Source organism: Vulpes lagopus, chromosome 1 (genome assembly GCF_018345385.1).
Source record: "Vulpes lagopus strain Blue_001 chromosome 1, ASM1834538v1, whole genome shotgun sequence".
Classification (NCBI taxonomy): domain Eukaryota; kingdom Metazoa; phylum Chordata; class Mammalia; order Carnivora; family Canidae; genus Vulpes; species Vulpes lagopus.
In genome coordinates, this window is record NC_054824.1 from 154,947,913 (window position 1) to 154,968,503 (window position 20,591).

Consider the following 20,591-nt stretch of genomic DNA (forward strand, 5'->3'; position numbering starts at 1 on the left):
TGGCAGGTGTACAAAGTCCTGGGCTTCTCACCAAGGTGTGGGCTTCTATAACAGATAGGAAATTATCATCTTGTAATAAAAAGGGAATGATCTTGGAAGCAGGCTTTCAAAGCCAATAAAAGAGGGGTGTTGCCCACAATTGCTGAAATACTCCAAAGCACAATAGGATCTGTTCCTCTCCTTCTCTCCCTTTCCTACAACCCCAGCCCACCCATGCGACAGACGTAGCCATGAAAAAGGCAGGAAGTCTCTATGTTCAGAAAGCTGATAATTTGGTTGGGGAGATAGAAAGTACAGAAGTAAACAAAGAAGACAAAATAAACAAAGAATCTTAGAAATACGGTGACTAACTTGCCTCAGTTTGCTTGAAATTGTCTTTTTGTTTTCAAAAAAATTGAGGTACAGTTGAACTAGACACAATGTTACATTAGTTTTAGATGCACAACACAGTGATTCCACGCATTTAGACTTTATGCTATGCTCACATGTGTAGCTACCACCTGTCACCATACAATACTATTAGAATACCATTAACTAGAATTCTCTATGTTGTGCCTTTTATTCTTGTGACTTATTCTGTAACTGGAAGATGGTATCTCCTACTCCCCTTCACCTATTTTTCCCCTCTTCCCTCTGGCAACCATCAGTTTGTTCTCTGTATTTATGGGCCTCTGCTTTTTTGTTTGTTTATTCATTTGTTTTAGATTCCACATGTAAGTGAAATCATATGGCATTTATCTTTGTCTGATTTATTTCACTTAGTATAATGTTCTCTAGGTCCATCCACACTGTTGGAAATGACAGGATCTCATTCTTTTTTATGGAGAAGTAATATTCTTCATATACTCCGAGACTCAGATCCCTGGTTGTAAAATAGAGATGTGTAATACTCATATCCCCATCTTGTGGACATTTCAGTTGCTTCCGTATCTTGACTTCTGTAAGAGATGCTCCAATAAATATAAGAGTGTATATATCTTTTCCAATTAGTGTTTTCATTTTCTTTGGGTGTATATTCAGTAGTGGAATTACTGGGTCATATGGTATTCCTATTTTTAATTTTTTTTTCCTATTTTTAATTTTTTGAGGAGCCTCCATACTTTTCCACAGTGGCTGCACCAACAACACAAGAGGGTTTTTTTTTCTCCACATCCTTGCCAACACTTGTAATTTGTTGTCTTTTTAAAATTATTATTATTTTATCCATGCTGGCATGTGTAAAATGATATCTCCTTTGGGTTTTGATTTGCATTTTCCTGATAATGAGTGATATTGAGCATCTTTTCATATGTCTGTAGGCCATCCCTAAGTATTTTTTGGGAAAATGATATTCAGGTCCTCTTTGCATTTTTAAATCAGGTTATTTGGTTTTTTTGATATTGAGTTATATAAGTTCTTTATATAATTTGGATATTAACTCCTCGTAGGATATATCCTTTGTGAATACCTTCTCCCAATCAGTAAGTTGTCCTTTCATTTTGTTGATTTTTTTTCACTGTGCAAAAAAAGCTTTTTATTTTGGTGTAGTCCCAATAGTTTATTTTTGCTTTTGTTTCCCTTGCCTTAGGAGACATATCTAGAAAAATGTTGCTGTGGCTGATGTTAAAGAAATTACTGTCTGTGTTTACTTCTAGGAGTTTTATTGTTTCATGTCTCACATTTAGGTCCATTTGGAGTTTATTTTTGTGTATGGTATAAGAAAGTGGTCCAGTTTCACTCTTTTGCATGTAGCTCTCCAGTTTTCCCAGCAACCCTTTATTAAAGGGACTGTCTTTTCCCTCATGGAACTGTCCTGGTTTTAAAAGAGGAAGTTCCTTGGCCCTGGAATCTCTTAGTCCCAAGCAAAGTCGGAATGGTTGGTCACCCTACTTAAAGGGTGGTGGTAGGGATCCCTGGGTGGCGCAGCGGTTTGGCGCCTGCCTTTGGCCCAGGGCGCGATCCTGGAGACCCAGGATCGAATCCCACATCGGGCTCCCGGTGCATGGAGCCTGCTTCTCCCTCTGCCTGTGTCTCTGCCTCTCTCTCTCTCTCTCTGTGACTATCATAAATAAATAAAAATTTAAAAAAAAAAAAAAGGGTGGTGGTACTGTGGGGAACATAACCTGAAACATGGTATAGGAAATGAAATTGGGGCAGGGGCAGGGCCTCACTTTAGTTGAGCAGTCAGAACAAGATGGGGAGATGAGTATTACTCATCTCTATTTTACAAACAGGGATCTGAGTCTCAGAGAAGTGAAATGACTTCTCAAAGGTCACATGGCTAGTAAGTAGTTTTCTAATTTCTAGTTTACCATTGCAGCGACTTGATGTCACACTCTATAGGTAACTCAGGGTATATAGAAGGCAGGGGCTATGTCTTTCTCCTGAGTGGCTCCCTCATTATCTGTTGCCTCTCTTAGGTGTGTTGGCTCTCCAACTTTTCCTCCCTCACTTCCTTGCCACCCTCTCATTCTCTGTGCTGGTGTCCTGTCATCTTGAGCTTTACCCTGACTGATGCAGCCCTTTAGTCCTTCCCTGACCCTTACCGCCTCTTCTCACCTCTCTCTCAAGCCATTTTTCATCTTTATGGATCCTTGAAATGTGTGGGCATGAAATGAACCCCCATTCTCAGTTGTGGTCATTCTTTGGCAGTCAATTAATGGGTCCCTATTTTGACCGCAGATTGGAGGTTTGGCGACTGGTCCATGGTGGCGTCATATGCATCCTCTGAGATGTGTTCCTTGGTCACTCTTCCCAAAGGAGCCCCCCACTCCAGCCCTGCCAAGTCTCTGCCACACAACCTGTTTGCTTTTTTTCCAGCTCTAACCACTGACATCCCCAAACTTTGTCCATGCTATCCCCTCTGGCATTCCTTCCCCCATCACACTTGCTGTTATAATCCAACTTGTTTTTTAAAGGCCAATGCATGTATCATTACTTTTTCTATGAAGGCTTTCCTGACTTCTTCAGGGCTCTTCCCTTCTTTGAACTCACACAGCTCTGGATCTCTCTCAGGATACTAACAACATTCTGCCTTATGCTTGAGTTATTTTTGACCTGTGTCTCATTCCTCCTAATAAACTGTGAGCTCATTCATTTATTCAGCCAATTTTTGATGATACTATGTGCAGGGCATTGTTCCACTTAGCTAAGAGGAAGGACTGTTTTGAGCATGTAATTATGTATCTTACTAACTTTGGTCAAGTATAGTGCCTGACACATAGTGGGTAATTTGTGAACGGGTAGATAAATGAATGGATAGATGGATGGATGAAGGCATAATTATAGAATGTGTGGGATGCTTTGGTTTGCTTTGGTCATGGGAATGGCAAGAGGTGACAAAGTGGGATAGAGTGGGTTATGTGCTCATTTGAAGTTAATGAAGTTCGTGGATTTTTTTTTTTTTTTAGAGAGTGTGGTGGAGGGAGGGGCATAGGGCAAAACAGAGAGAAAAAGAGAGAGAAAATCTTAAGCAGGCTCCACACCTAGCATGGAACCCAACGCGGGGCTGGATCTCACAATTCTGAGATCATAACCTGAGCCGAAATCAAGAATTGGATGCTTAACCAACTGAGCCACCTACACACCCTGAAGCTCGTGGAATTTTTATACCTTCGATCCTTGCCACTTGACCATCACTGTGAGTGTGAGTGTGGCGGTGACTGTGGAAGGTGAGTACAACTGTCTGCTTTACTATCCACAGTCATTGCTGTTCAAAGAAATGTAAGCCTGGTCACAGCCATGACTATATCCTTTAGTAGCACCATAGTGCTCTCCTGGTGTCTATCAGAGACCCCTGCCCATTCTACATATCAGGTATTTTTTCCTAGCACCCTCTAGACTGACATGGGGCTGAGATATAGTTTGTTTCATTCTTCTAGATTTTTGGTATCAGATCATCTTCTGGAAAGACTTTGAATAGGTAGCTTCAGGCAGGAGAGTATAGAGAGCAAGCCCCCCAAAACCCTTTTCTTTAGGTCTCACCATCAATGGAATGTGACCTCCTAACTTTGCTCCTTGGTCAGTGTCCAGTGTCCAGAGAATCTGCCAGGAGGGAAAGAGTTAAGTGGGGCCTGCTTTCAGGTCTGGGTCCTGAGACTGCATTCCTTCCTCCTAGAGATCTGCCAGGCTGTGGGGCCAGAGGCTAAATTTAGAAGGTAGCTAAGATTTCCTGTTAACAGCTGTCCTGCCCCTCAGAGAAGAAGCCCTGAAGAGAGGAGAGAGGTTGTTCCCTCTCACTAGTCAGAACTTTTGGCCATTTTATCTGGGTCCCTGAGCCCCTGGGTGACTGTCCTTTGGTGTGGAGGTACAGGCAAGCCAGTGGTGAGTGTGCTTTTCCCTTCATTTTGTCCTGTGAATCCAAGACTTATAAGTAGAAGGGCGGGCTGCCTCGAGTGTCAGGGCCCAGCCATGTGTGGGACCAGCTCCTGAGGGATTTCATGTTCTTTAATAGGCTGTGGGATGGTGCCTGAGTCAAAGGCAATGACTCCTGTGGCCTTGGTTAGAGATACTGAAGAAGGCCAGCTGCACCTCCCCCCAACAGAGGGAAAGGTGTATTCCTGTGTGCAGGTGGGGTGTGTGCTATATACATGTGTCCCCACGTGTGCATATGTGTGTGTACACCTAGGAGTTTCAATAAAGACCTTTCTGATCTAGGGAATTCAGTGCTTTCCAACTAGTTTAGCTATATTAATGTAAACCCAGGACCCCAGTCCCCTCTCTGCTTCCTTACTGGAATCTGAGGAAGGAGCCAAGTTTTCATTTCTTAAATAATGTGACTCTAAGGTAGACAGTTTATATGGCTGAGGTGTGTGTCTTGGCATACTGGTTAACAGTAGCTGGTCCAAGTTAGACTGGGTTTTTTCCCCGTGGTTCCTTTCCCCACCAAAGTAGTAGCATGTGGTGACCTTCCCCCCTGACATCACTAATATACCCCTTCTCCCCACAAAACTTCCAGAAGCTAATTTCCTAACCACCTTTCTCATGCCAAACTTACAGGGACTGCAGGCTGTCATGGCGACCAGTGGGGACCCAGAGGAGGAGCAGGTAGTCCCAAGTGAAGAGGATGAAGCCGATGTGAGGGCCGTGCAGGCCCAGTACCTCCGGAGCCCCTCCCCCAGCCAGTAAGTGTATACTTGTTGTGCTCCCTACCCCTGCAGCCACAGCAGGAGTGGGCTGGGGAGCAGGATGAGATATGCGCCCCAGGGAGCCTACAGTCACCATGTTAAGTTCATTCATTTAACAAATATTATTGATTATTTTTTATGTGTCATACTTGCTGGAAGAGGCAAATAAGCAGACAGACTACATTGTGATGTGGCATTGTAAGTGCTAGAATCAGTATGCCTCAGGTCTAGTGCAGGGTGGGCCAGGGAAAGTTGGACTTGGATGGGTCCATAGGAAGCTTCCTGGAGGAAGTGATGCTGGACCAGAACCTAGGAATCTGATAGGTCTACCTGGAGAGTGATGCTTGACTCACTAGGATTGAGGCTGAATATGAGGATGCTAGACCACAGACTGCATGGGAGGCATCAGGACAGGAAGAGGCATAAGATCAGGCCCTAGTACTAAGATAATTCTGCATCTGTGATCAAGCTGTGTCTTTCAAACTGAGATACGTGCAAACCTGAAGGTAACTGACAATGTGCCCGGGGGGTCGATCAACACGGTGTGTCTTCCTGGAAAGTCCTCTTTATTATACGACACATAATTTAAAATTTTTCTTTACATAACGTTATTGAGGGTGTATTATGAGGTAGATTGGAAAATTTGCATGAAATTGTAAGAAAAACCATGAGACATCAAAGAAATGCTTACTTGCCTGCTGAAGCAATAGGGATGTGTGCCTATCTATTTTCTTCTGCCATAAATCAAAGTAGAGGACATGACTTCTAATATTAGTTCTGTCACCAAATTTATGTGAAGAATCCCTTTAATTCTTGAGCCTATGTCTCCTTATGTATAAAAAAAAAGGAAGGAAAGACCCAACTAAGATAACTTAAGATAACTTTCCTTCAAAATATCTATGATTTCTGTTTGACTTCACTTTTCTGAAGTCCTTCTGGGGTCTTGCTGGCTCTTGCTTCTCAGAGCTTGAAAGGCTTCCCCAATGGAATGAAATTCATCACTCATTGGCCAGGACACTTTGTCCAAATGTTGGAGATTTTTCCTTTAAAATTCAGCATTATGTTCCCACTCAGAAAACCTATCAGGATAGAGTTTCTAAAATGGATCCCTCCCCTCTCTACACTACCAGGCAAGGCAGAGATAGTTTTGTGTGTGTCAAGGTAGGTGATGCTTTGTGTAGTAGTTAGCGTAATGCTAGCTGCTTTAGCAAACGGGTATTTTTTTTCTCTCTCAAATAAATGCCAAAACAGGTATCTAGGTATCTGAGCAGTAATCCAGGAACTGAGGCTCCTTCTATCCTGTAGATCTTCCATTTTAAGGCAGGCTGCTAAAGTTACTGTGCTCATCAGCATCAAGACAAAATGGGAAGAGAATAAAGAATCTCTCGGGAGGTTTTTATGGGCCAGGCCTGAAAATGGCTATTTGTCTTCCGCTCATTTTCCATTGGCTAGAACTCAGCAAAGCCATGCTTTCTTATAAGGGAGGGTGGGAAATGAGGTCCACGAGTCCAGGAAAGAGGAAATGGGTTTGCTAATACATAACAGTCTCAGCCACAGTATTCCTCTGTGGACAGTTAATATTCATGCTACCTTTCCCCCCCACTCATGAAACTCCCAAGGGAGACAATCCCAAAAGCAGTTTACCAACTGCTACATGCAGTTCAAAGGCTAGGTTCTCTGTATGTAAACTAACTGGAATTTAAATTAAAACTTGAAAGAGGGATGCCTGGGTGGCTTAGCAGTTGAGAGCCTGCCTTTGGCTCAGGGTGTGGAACACAGAGTCCCGGGATCGAGTCCCACATTGGGCTCCCCTCAAGGATCCTACTTCTCCTTCTGCCTGTATCTCTGCCTCTGTCTCTCTGTGCCTCTCATGAATAAATAAATCAAATCTTAAAAAAAAAAAAAAAAAAAGGAAACTTGAAAGAAAAAAAAAGCTAGGTTCTCTGGAGGGTATGCATCCTCTTGCCCAGGTCAGAGTGCAGCACCTGGTTGTCTGCAAAACAAGCTCCCATTTGATAAAAGGAGGAGTGGGAGGCATAGCAGTCATTAGCCCATATAATTAATGAGCATGTTTGCCTGAGAGGCGGGAAGATCTCCTAGATTTAACCTTGATTTGACTCTCAGGGCTGCATTCCCTAGTGCTGTTCTCTGTGGCCTCTAGCTCCACCCTCTGGGCCTTTTTCCTTGTCTGTTATCCTCTAGAGCCACATCTGATCTGAGGTTAGAGAGTGTGTTTTCCTTAAAGGCTATATAGCTTTCATAGACTAGTCCTGATTATGGAAATTTGGGGGCCCGAGTGTTGTTTAAGGCTGAAAGCAGCCAAAGACTTTTTAAGGACCCTGGATTCTTTGAAAATAGGATCCCTTCAAAAACTTAATAGGTTTCTCGATGAATACCTACCATTTGCTTCAACGTGGATGGAACTGGAGGGTATTATGCTGAGTGAAGAAAGTCAATCGGAGGACAATCATTTTATAGGTTCACTCATACGGGGAATATAAAAAATAGTGAAAGGGATTATAGGGGAAAAGAGATAAAATGAGTAGGAAAAATTAGAAAGGGTGACAAACCACGAGAGACTCCTAACTCTGGGAAACGAACAAGGGGTAGTGGAAGGGGAGGTGGGCGGGGGGATGGGGTGACTGGATGACAGGCACTGAGGGGGGCACTTGATGGGAGGAGCACTGGGTGTTATACTATATGTTGGCAAATCAAAGTCCAACAGAAAAATATACATTAAAAAAAAAACTTAATAGGTTTCTGATGGATATAGACCAGACAACCTCATGTGTCAGAAACCACACATGAAGTTCTTTCTTAGATACAATTTTTCTGTCTTGATTTCTTTCTTTGCCTCCTTGTCTGCATACTTTACTATCTAAGCTTAAGCTATTATCTGCAGAAGGTATCTGAAATTTTAAATGTGAATGGGAAGTCCAGGAGGTGTGTTGTGCATTTATAGCATAATTGTTAGAAGTTCTACAACATAAGGTATAACTAACAAGCAAATGAGGGGAGGATGCAAAGCTAAAATATGATCAACCCAAAAGAAGGCAAGTAAGAAGAGAAAAAGAGTACAGAGGAAGCATAACAAATGATAAGAGAGGAGTAGGATGGTAGATTTAAACCCAAGTGTGGAAATAATTACTTTAAACCTAATAAAAATGAAATACTCCAATTTAAAGCATAATAAAATCATAATAAAAAATACTCCAATTAAAAGTATTAAACTGGGATGTCTGGGTGGCTCAGTGGTTGAGAATCTGCCTTTGGCGGTGGGTGTGATCCCAGGGTCCTGGGATCAAGTCCTGCTTAGGGCTCACCAACAGGGAGCCTGCTTCTCCTTCAGCCTATGTGTCTGCTTCTTGCTCTGTACCTCTCATGAATAAATAAAATCTTAAAAAAATATTAAGCTAATACTCCAATTGTCAGAGTTAGTGTTTTTTAAAAAGCCTACATGCTGTTTACAAGAGACACACCTTAAGAAATAGAGATATATGAGGGGGACCCAACTGGCTCTGTCAGTAGAGTGGGCAGCTCCTGATCTTATGGTCATGAATTCCAGCCCCACCCGGGGTATGGATCCTACTTCAAATTTTAAAAAAGAGAGAGATATACAAAGATTAACAAAGACTAGAAAACCTATACTACACTGTTCCAATTACAGTTGCTCTTGTACCTTCAAAACTTAGTGGCATAAAACAACCACTGTTTCATGTTAACAATCAGGAACCTCACAAGGTACAGAAGTGTGGCACATCTTTACTCCAAGATGTCTAGGGCCCCAGCTGGAAAGACTTTCAGCCCAGGAAGACTTAAGAAGAAGGATGACTCAACAACTGAGGGCTGGTAGCCTAGTGGCTTCTTCACAAGTATGACACTTCACTTCCAGCCCTTAGCCAGGCTGTTGGCTAGAGCACCTAACGTGATCTTTTCCTATGGGCTCCCCACATGGGCCAGTTCGGGCTTTCTCATAGCCCGGTAGCCAAATGCCAAGGGTTAGCATCCAAGAGAACAAGGCAAACATGCACTGAGTTTCATGACCTAGCCTCAGGGGTCATGTACAGGACCCCAGAGGTTCAAAAGGAGGCAACATAAATTCTGCCAGCATTACAGGAGTACCAGCGTCACACTGAAGAGAAGCGAGATGGGAAATAGCAGGGCCGTTTTGGGGAAATACAAACTGCCACAATCACAGACACTGATTAAAGGTATTTGTTGATTTCAGACAAGGAAGAATTTAAGACAAGCATTACTAGAGACCAAGAAGGATGTTTCACAGTGATCAAAGGTGTGGTTCACCAGGAAGATGTAATCATTTAAAATTTCTATGATCTGGGGCACGTGGGTGGCTCAGTCAGTTAAACCTCCAACCATTGATTTCAGCTCAGCAAGGAGTCTGCTTGAGATTCTCTCTCCCCCCTCCTTCTGCCTCTTCCCCTCACCCTGCTCATGCTCTTTCTCTCCCTCTCTCTCTCAAATAATACATACATCTTTTCTAAACAAATAAATAAAATTTCTGAGATCTAATAATGTAGTCTTAAAATGTGCAAAGCAAAAAATTGACAGAACTAAAGAAAAAAATAAAATCCACAATCTTAGTCAAACATAAAATTTTTAAAAAACAATCTCAGCAACCAATGGTATGAGACCGACAAAAAATCATTAAGAATATAGGAAGGAAGAGCCTGGTGGCTCAGTCAGGTAAGCATCTGACTCTTGATTTCCACTCAGGTCATGATCTCAGGGTCATGAGCTTGAGCCCTGCATGGGGCTCCATGCTCAGCAAGAAACCTGCTTCACTCCCTTCTCTGCCCCTCCCTCCACATTCACACACACACAGTCTCTCTTTCTAAAATGAGTAAATATTTTTTAAAAAGAATATGAGAAGTTTGAGCAAAACAATAAGCAATGTCAACCTAGTTGGTACTTATAGAACATGTACCCAATAAGTGCAGGATACATATTCTTATCACATGCACATGGAACATTTATCAAAATAGATCATATCCTGGCCATACGTGTATCAACAAATTTTTCATGCTTGAAGTCATATAAAATATATTCTTTGACTTTGGAAGATTGAAGCTAGAAATCAATAAAAGCATAAATATATAATCGAAATTCTGACTAAAACCACAACTCAATACTACTGCATATTCACTAGGCCATCTAAAATTAAAACCCAATGATAGCAACTATAAATGAGGATGTAAAACAATCAGAACTCCATTCATAGCCAGGGAGAGTGTAAATTAGTACAACCACTTGGAAAACTCTTTCATAGTAACTACTAAAGCTCACATATGCCTGTCCTGTAACCCAGCAGGCTCATTCCTAATACATACTTAACAGAAATAAGTACATTTGTGCATCAGAAGAGAAGTCAAGGAATGTTTTATTAGCTAACAGTCATTAAGGGTATAAAATGTGTAAGCAAGTTGATAAACTGTCCAATTAACAGTAGGCTGGATAAATAAAAGTTGGGTATATATGTTTTTAAATGCTGCCCTAGGGAATAAACATGTTTAAGTGTGTATCACGTTGGTGTGATTGAGTTTCTCAGATTATTGGTTGGGAAAGGCAGTGAGCACTGGATGCGAAGGTGAGAAGTGGGTCACTCATTGCAAGGGGAGGTAGGAGACAGGGAAGGCCAATTCTGGTGGTTTCATAGTTTCAGAGAAAGTTAGCTTGCCACATACAGGATAGAAGCAGTTGTTTGTAATCGAGCAGTTCCAGTGATACTCAATCTTTAGCCCATCCAGCTGCCAGTCTCACTCCTGGGAAAAATCAGGCTCAGCCTGAAAGCCCCACTTACATGTGGAATGGGCTGAACTTTTGCATGGCCCCACATACAGAGCCAAATTTTCTCCTGCTGAATCCTCTTGGTTTTGATGCTCTTCTTGGTTTGTGTAGGCTCCTTAACAATTGGTTTTTGAAGCTGATCCCAAATTAGCTAGCCCCCTTCAGAGATTTTCAAGGGAGGCAAGCACACAGTGATACTTGGTGGGCTATCCCTTCCTGCAATAATCATCATAAAACCTTCCCATAATAATCATCATAGTTAAACTTCAGGTATAAACTATTACAGCTGCACTGGCTTTTGAGTTATCATTCAGTCTGCACTACAGACCCAGGCCTAAACCACCATAGATGAATGAATCCATAGTATCTTTAAAAATGAAAAGGCAGGGATCCCTGGGTGGTGCAGCTGTTTAGCGCCTGCCTTTGGCCCAGGGTGTGATCCTGGAGACCCGGGATCGAATCCCACATCGGGCTTCCAGTGCATGGAGCCTGCTTCTGTTTCTGCCTCTCTCTCTCTCTCTCTCTCTCTCTCTCTGTGTGTGTGACTATCATAAAAAAATAAAAATTTTTAAAAAATGAAAAGGCAATCCACAGTCTAGAAGAAAAATTCACAAATCACATATCTGATAAAGCGCTTGTACCCAGAAGATATTTTTTAAAACTCCTCAAAACCCAATAAAAAAGAAACAAACAACCAATTTTAAAAATGAACAAAAGATTTAAACAGATACTTCACCAGAGAAGGTATGTGGCTGGGAAATAAGCACATGAAAAGATCCAAAATTTTGAGGGGAATGCAAATTAAAACCACAGTGGGATACGATTACACACCAATAGAATACCTAAAGTTAAAAAGCCTGACCATACCAAATATCAGTGAGAATGTGGAATACCTGAAACAAGCCCGCTACTGGTGGAAATGTAAAATGGTACAACCATTTTATAAACTTTTTTAAGAAGTTGACCATACACCTGCTTAAATGTACACCTACACCTATATGATCTACTCATTCTACTCCTGGGTATTTACTCAAGAGAAATGAAAGCCTACATCCATACCAAGACTTGTACATGAATGTTCAGAGCAACTTCATTTGCAATAGCTTAGACAAGCCAAACGTCCATCAACCAGTGGATGGATAAATACAGTGTACTGTGGTAAATTTATACTCCAGAATACTATTCAGCAGAAAAAAGGAATGAAGTATTGATTCATACAACAACACGGATGAATCTCTTATGCTAAATGAAAGCAGTCAGACATAAAAGAGTACATACCATATGATTCAATTTATATTAAAAATCCAGGAAATGCAAATGACTCTCTATAGTGTTAGAAAGCAAATCAGTGGTTGCCTGGGGAGCCCAGGGCTGGGGGCGCGGAGAGGGGGGCTTACGATGGGGCACAAGGGAACTTCGGAGGAGCATAGGGAGGTTCACAGTCTTGATCGTGGTGATGGTTTCACAGGTATATACATGTGTCAAATGTTAACCACTCTGTACACATTAAATACGTGATGTTTATATAATAATTATACCTCAAAAAGCTGTGCTTCTTTTGCTTTTTTTTTTTTTTTTAAAGCTATGAGAGGGGAAATAAAAGTCTCTTCTAGGAGGCAGTGCGATGCTATGGAAAGAACTTCAAGGGCAGCCTGGTGGCTCAGAGGCTTAGTGCCACCTTTGGCCCAAGGGCGTGATCCTGGAGACCCAGGATCAAGTCCCATGTCAGGCTCCCTGCGTGGAGCCTGCTTCTCCCTCTGCCTGTGTCTCTGCCTCTCTCTCTCTCTCCCTCTCTGTGTCTCTCATGAATAAATAAGTAAATAAAATCTTAAAAAAAAAACTTCAATAGTATAACTGAGGCCAAAATTAAAGTCAGCTCTGCTATACCACTTACTAAGCTCTGCTCTACCACTTACTAGCCATGAGAGCTTGTTCAAGTTATAAAATTGGAATAGTTTACCCAGTGGTAGAAATTAAACAATATAATATAACATATGCTGTTTATAATATGTAAGATAAGTAACATATATTATTATAACATGTATATAACATGTGTAAACATGTATCATATTAGGTATTGAAATATGGTGATTCTCTTTCCTGTTCCTTCCAGTGAAAGATATCTGACAGTAACTCATGATGTCAAGAAATTTTTATTTAACCAGAGACCTACATGTTCTAGTTAAATAAAATACCATGTTTCTCTCATTCTGCTCTAAGCAAATACTGTATTCTGAGCAACTGATCATCACCATTGCTGTTGGTCTCCAGCCAGCACAGTCCCTCCTGTACTTAATTTGTGCTTGAAATTCCATCCTTCTTGTTTTATCTCTGTAGTTAAAGGCTTGAGCCTTTTTAAAATTAAATATACAGAGTCAGCAGATACCCCACCCACCTGGTTTCCTAAGGCTACTCTACCAAATTACCACAAACTGAGTTGCCTAAAAACAGCATATATTCTCCCATTGGGGTGCCTGGGTGGTTCAGTGGGTGAGCGTCTGTCTTCAGCTCAGGTTACGATACTGGGGTCCTGGAATCCAATACTGCATCAAGCTCCCTGCTCAGTGGGGAGCATGCTACTCCCTCTGCCTATGTCTCTGCCTCTCTGTGTCTCAAATAAATAAATAAATAAATAAATAAATAAATAAATAATAAAATCTTTAAAACAACAACAAAAGACATATTCTCCCATAGTTTTAGAGGCCAGAAGTCTGAAATCAAGGTGTTGGTAGCACTACCCTCCCTCTGAAGGCTCTAGGAGGACTTCCTGGCCTCTCCAGCTTCTGGCGGCTCCAACAGTTTCTTGGCTGTGGCTCTGTCCCTCCAAGCTCTGCCTCCATCTTCTTCCGTCTTCTCTTTCTCTGTGTGCCCTTTTTAAGGACATTTGCCATCGGTCTTAGGGCCCATCCTAATCCACAATGATCTCATCTCAAGATCCTTTACCGAATTATATCTACTGTCATCCTTTTTCCAAATAAAATTACATTCACAGGTTCTGGGAGACCTACCTTTTTGGGATACCACCATTCAACTTACTACAGCCCTAGATCCAGCCCCGGGGAGACATAACTGGACTCTGCTGTGCAACCAGGATAGGGCCTTGCAAAGTCTACCCCGTGCTGTAGACTAGAAGCCACGGCTGATCAATCAGAGCTAGCTGCGGGATGAAGTCGGCTTGCTGCCCTGGCAGGGCGTCTTAACATCTCCAACCTCACCAGTAAATCGCCTCCTGGGGTGAATCAAGAATCTGAGAAAGAGGGAGAGGCAGTGGATAGAGGCGTCAGATCTTCATTTTTGTCTGGCTTAGGCACTGACCTCAAATGCCTTAAATTCAAACCCATGTCTGTGAAGCATTCTTTCTGGAAGAAAGCCATTGGCAAGAGATTATTCCATCTCCCCATGAGACTAATTTCCCTAGGTAATTTATGAGTTAACACTAAAATTTAAAACCTCCTGTCCAGGGGGGCAAGTTGGCGGGGCTTTGCCTGTCTCTGTGATCTCCATCAGACCTTGCCAGTCATCCAGACGAGCACAGGCTAAGAAATCAGTGTGCTTGTGCGGTGAACCGAGGACGCTACAGCCCCCCAAGCCCTCCCATGCTGCAGGGGCTCCGGAGCCCCCCTCTGCCTCTCCTCTTCCTCTTCAGCAATCACCAGTTTTCTCTTCCTTTCCAAATGAAGGACCAGACTCCTTTATCCTTCTCTCGCTCTGATTTGGAGAATGTTTTTTCTGTTTTGCCTTGATTTCTTTCCAAGTTAAAGTTCATTTTTGGCTTTGGCTTTTCAGATCTGGAATTCTTAAGCCTTTGAAGTTTCTAGAACTCCTTGGTCATCTGCTCAGGCTGCCTGTCGTGAAGGCATCTTCCCCTCCACCTTCAGCCAAGTTCCTTTACAGTGAGGTCTCTGTGGCCGGTAGGGGCAGGTGGGACAGGCGATCGGGGCGTGGAGTGTCCTTGGGAACTGGCTATTCCTAGCTACCCTTTCTCTTTTGTATTTCTTTTTCTGTGAAGGCTTTTCCGGCTTCCACAAGGCCTGCCAGAAGCAGCTTGCTATAAATCAATTTGCTTTTGTTTACTGACTTCTCTCTTTCTTTGGAACCTGAACTTTGCCCATGTGGTCACTTTCTCTGAAGTGAATGAACACTTAGAAGAAACTCAGAAATCTGTTCCTTTTTTGCAAAAGCCAAATCAAGATAGACACCCCCTCCTGGGCCTCTGCCTCTATTTCATTTCCAAGGGACTCCTTGAAATGAAGTGATCAGCTGGCAGGGGGGGTCTGGGTTGAAGGACTTCTGTGCCTTGACAGCATGGCAATTGGTTTAAAGCAGTGGCTTTTAAACTTCAGTGACTGTAATCCACGGTAGGATTTGCCACTTACTTCTCAACTCAGAACATACATTCAGGTCTGTATAAATAAAAAAGTAGATTTCACAAGATTATACTTACCTTAAAATGGATAGTACTGTGTACTCTTTTTCTCTCTTTCTCTCTCCCTCCTTCCTTCTCCAGATGCTGGGCAGGACCCATTGAATTGATTTTATGATATACTAACGGGCCACAGTCCGCAATTTTGTAAAACATGGGTTTAAAGAAAACGGCACCAGTCTCCGCTCTTGGTTAGGAAGTCCATCAAACTCTGCTTTATTGTTTCTCTTTCAAATCACCCTCAAGGCTTTTTAGCTGCTGCTTGGTGATCCTGTGATGAGGTGTGTATCGATCCTAGATTCTCTCCTTCCCTGCCTGTCTTTTTGAGCAGCCAGCCCTTGCCGCTTTCCAATCAGGGTCTTGGTGTCATTTCATTCTGTCTCAGGTCTGCGGGGGGTAGGCATGGACATGGTCATAAATCAAAACCTCTAGGGCCACTGTCTCACTGACCTTGCAAATATAAACAGGGACAATTGTTCAGGTCTCGCTCTCCTTCCTCCTTTCTTTCCCTGCAGTCCTGCTTCTCCCTGGAAGACAAAGGAACCGCTCCTTGATGCCTAAACTTTGTTCTCCACTTGGGTCCTTTTGGGTCCCACCCCCACATCTGACGTGGTAAACTGCCTCCGTGGCAAAACAATTTAGGACTGTTAGGTTTACATTTCCTTTTCTTTTAGCAGTTGTTTACATAGTTTACATATGTAAACTCATAGTTTACATCCTATACTCAACACTACATAATGCTGAGCTCACTTTACTATTGTTCACATGGTTGCATCAGCACCTAGGAAGAGACACATTGTGGGGCTGGGGAGAGAATCTGTTCTTCACACCCCTCTTTTCTCAATCACAAAATCTCCAACTTCTGAAAAGTGTACTGGGTAGAGTCTTCAAGGGTGTCCTACTCACTGACTCATTAGAAGAAGTTCAATCTTGGGTGCCTGGGTGACTCAGTGGTGAGCATCTGCCTTTGGCTCAGGTTGTGATCCCGGGATTCTGGGCTCCTGCTTCTCCCTCTACCTGTGTCTCTGCCTCTCTGTATCTCTCATGAATAAATAAATAAAATCTTTTAAAAAAGAAGAAAAGAAGAAGGAGAAAAAGTTCAATCTTGACAACCCCTAAGAAGAAGGATGTTTCTCCATCATTTTTATTTTCAAATTTTAATTTCAAATTCTCCCCTATCGAACTCACAGCCTCAGAGATTAGGTATATTTAGGACAGATTCTCAGGTCCCTGTATTTGTCATGTGAGATCAAATCCACACCATCTGAAATCAGTGTTGTTTAGGGAAAATGTCATGATAATGGGCTTGTCAATGGCTCCAGGAAGGAATCCAGGTGGCACGGCCAGGTGAGTTCCTCCCAAACCTTTCTTCACACCTGACAGGTGAGGGCTCCTTCTCTGCCCCTTTCCGGTTCATGCCCATTGTTGGGAATACTGATTATAGATGTGAGAAGGCTGCCTCCAAGTGCACAGCTGTGGAAGCCTAAGAGAAACAGAGAAAACCTACCCGTGGGAGAAATGAGAAGCTGTGCCAGGAGAAAGCCCTTCTCATCCCTACGTAGTGATTTTCTGCTATTTACCTGGTCAGAGTTTTGCTTTGGTTTCCACCCCTAACCTCATTTTACATAATATTGACCCTTAATAAACAAAATGATTATTTTACAAATAATAGTATAAATAAAAAATAATGGTATAATTGTTTATTAATGAAGGAATAAACCCCTTAATAAATATTGTTTATTTACAAGGATATCACTCATATGTATATAAAATTTGAGGTTCTGACTTTAGTTTTATGGAATGTTGCTATTTTAATACTGAGACCGCCCTGAAACCTGGACCCAAACGTCCACAGGGTCTGGTGTGGTGGCGGGGCTTGCTCTCATATTGGTGTTACTTTGTTGTTACTTCCCAACTGCAACAATTCCAGGTCATTCAATGATATTTATTAGGTTCTACTTTCACTATTAGGGAGAAGGTGCCTTAGCATTTTCTCAAATCTCACTTCTTAGCCCTTGAAATAACACAGCTTCTGTTATCTGTTGCTGCTTAGCAAATTTACCCCAAAACATAATGACTTAAGACAATGATTTTATTTTGCTCCCCTTTTGGTGGGCTAGGAATTTGGACAGAAGCCTACTGGGCAGCTTGTCTGTGTAGTGTCGGCTGTGGTGGCTTGACAGGTGGAGGAGTAAGTGACTCATCCATGTGGCTGGAAGCTCAGCATGAACTGCTGACCATTGGCTTTTTCAGCTTGGTGGTCTTCTCACATGACAGCTCAGGGCTTCCAAAGAGAGCCAGGAAGGAGAAGCTGCCTTTAAGACTGGGGCCAGACAATGCTATAGTGTCACTTCTACCATATTCTGTTGGTAAAAGCAGTCACAGAGACCACCCAGATTCAAAGGAGGTGTGAGGAGTGTCACAGATCCGGGCCACCTTTAATCCACCCTAGGGAAAAATTGCAAATTGTCAACATTGGCCTCCAAGATCATATGCAATGTGGCCTCACAAGGGCAGAGAATGAGCATGAACAGAACATAGTTAGAACCTTGGTTTTCCTTCTGAGCTTGCTACTGGTATCCCAGTAAAATGTTGAGCAAGTAGCGAATACTTGGTAAGTGCCTGTTGCTAATTGTTGAAACTGCTACATCACCATAAATACGGTACTATACTGAGGACTAGTTCAGTCTGTGAATAAGAAAATCCCTTCTACGCATTTAGTCTGTGCCAGACATTGTATTAGGTGCTGGGAACACAGTCATCAAAGTACCAGTCATGGTACTTGGTAAGTGCCTGTTGCTAATTGTTGAAACTGCTACATCACCATAAATACGGTACTATACTGAGGACTAAGTGAATAAGAAAATCCCTTCTACGCATTTAGTCTGTGCCAGACATTGTATTAGGTGCTGGGAACACAGTCATCAAAGTACCAGTCATGGTGCCTGCCTCATAGAGGGTATGATTTAGTAAAGGAAACAGGGATTTATCAAATGACTTCATAAATAAAAGTAAAATTGCACCTGATAGCAGCACCATAAAGGAAAGGTACTTCGTGCAATGAGAGAGGTAGAGACCAGAGGAGTGATGATTGGACTAAAATGTGCAAGATAGGTAAGGGGGGAAGCACTGAGCATGTAGGCGGTGGAAATGGGCTTCTGGAAAGTCCCAGGGCAAAAGGAAGCTTGGTGAGGATGGAAAGCCAAAAGAAGGTTAGTGTCCTAGAGAGGAGTGAGCCAGAGGGAAGCCAGTGTGAGCCGAGGCTGCAGAGGAAAAAGCAGCCAGAGATGGCAGGGACCTGAAGACTATTGGGTTTGCTCCTCAAGGTGATATGTGGACACCTTGCCCAATACCCAGTAAATCCCATGCATTCTTCCATCTGTCTGTTCGTGCCTCTACCCAGCTGTCTGCCCATCACCATTCGGTCTATTCTTAGTTGGCCGATCACTTTCCATGTGCTGGCGATACAGAAGTAAATAAAATGACCTCAGGTGTGCCTTTACAGAGCTCATACCCATGCTCACCAAGCGTTCACTCTTTACTACTACCCTCCAAATAATGAGACCTCACTGATTCTAATCAAGGATACTATCCTGTATGCTTCACCCTGAATCCACCCCCCCACTTCCCAGTCATACTTATATAAAAATGCATCTTCTTGAGTACTCAGAGTATTAGAGGAGTACTTGATGCTAGAATGGGAATCCAACATGACTTTTCTTGGAAATCCATCAGAAACCACCAACAATAATGCCACATTGTGCTGTCCCTTTTGCTGCATTGACAAGTCTAGCCACATTCTGGGTAGAGTCATAGGCTCCTTTCCTTTGGCAAAGATTTTTTTTTCTCCATAGCTTGACTAGCCCTGAGCACACCATTCTCCCAAGGGAGGACTCTCGTGTGGATTTCTACGATGAGAAAATTGTTCTGTTAATCAATTCAACTAAACTTATCTTTGCTCAAGGTAGCTCCATGCAGTTCAGCCAGACTCAGTACAACTCAACTCAGTCCATCCATTCATCTATCTATTCATCAATCCATGCTTTCAACAAGTATTTTTTAAGTACTTTTCTGAGTCGAAGTCTATGTTTGGCTTGGGGATCCACCAATCAACTTACCTTCTCTGTCTAATCTAAATAGTGTATTGTGGTGAGGAGCAGATTGGACTTTGAGCAGGATTGCCCTATGTTTGCATCCTAGCCCTGCCTCTTATTTATTGGATTGGAGAATTTCATTAGGTTATCTGGGCCACAATTTACTCTTTTTATTTTTTTATTTTTATTTTTTTAATTTAATTTAATTTATTCTTGAGAGACACAGAGAGAAGCAGACTTCCTGTGGGGAGCCTGATGTGGGACTCAATCCCAGAACCCAGGATCATGACCTGAGCCAAAGGCAGACTCTCAACCACTGAGCCACCCACGTTCCCCAATTTCTTAATTTTAAAGTGGAATAATAATACCTACTGTGTGAGAATTTCGTCAGGATTAAATTCATAGAAGGCACTCAAAAATGGTATCCATCCCCAGAACAATGGATGAAAATTACCAATGAACGTCATTGGGAAGTTTCTAAACACCGTGAACCAAAAGATCCTATGGGTTTTAATAAAGATAAAATAGGTCACTTATAAGAATCAGGAAACACATTGACTTCAGACGTTTAAAAGCAAAAAGACAGTAGAACAGAGGTTCCAGTCCTGGCTAAGATGGCAGACACACCCTCCACTCTCCCATGGACTGCCTTTATAAAACCTGAACAGAAGGATACAGCAACTGTTTGAAGATTTTGAAAAGTAAATAGTAGCAGACAGATTGAGGAAGAGAGAATTCAAAGTAAAACCAAATCAGCAATGTCAATATCATTTTTCCCCCCTCTGGAATACCCAGACATGACTCAAGGCAATGTGACAGCAATGGAAACAATAGCCCGAGGTGCCTAAAATATGGAATATTTTAAAATATGGAAATACAGGCTCCCGGTGCATGGAGCCTGCTTCTCCCTCCACCTGTGTCTCTGCCTCTCTCTCTCTCTCTGTGACTATCATAAATAAATAAAAAAAAAAAAAAAAAAAAGGGATCCCTGGGTGGCGCAGCGGTTTGGCGCCTGCCTTTGGCCCAGGGCGCGATCCTGGAGACCCGGGATCGAATCCCACATCAGGCTCCCGGTGCATGGAGCCTGCTTCTCCCTCCACCTGTGTCTCTGCCTCTCTCTCTCTCTCTGTGACTATCATAAAAAAAAAAAAAAAAATATGGAAA

At 42.4% G+C, this 20,591-nt stretch overlaps 1 protein-coding gene across 1 annotated transcript in view; it reads left to right on the forward strand.

The window, feature by feature from the left end:
• Positions 1 to 4,155: 4,155 nt before the first annotated feature.
• Positions 4,156 to 20,591, forward strand: part of STYXL2 (serine/threonine/tyrosine interacting like 2) — a 33,915-nt gene continuing 17,479 nt past the window's right edge. Inside the window, exons 1-2 of the mRNA XM_041751740.1 lie at positions 4,156 to 4,302; positions 4,978 to 5,102. Coding sequence (XP_041607674.1) covers positions 4,993 to 5,102 — 110 coding nt within the window. The 5' untranslated portion in view covers positions 4,156 to 4,302; positions 4,978 to 4,992. The remainder of the gene's footprint in view (positions 4,303 to 4,977; positions 5,103 to 20,591) is intronic.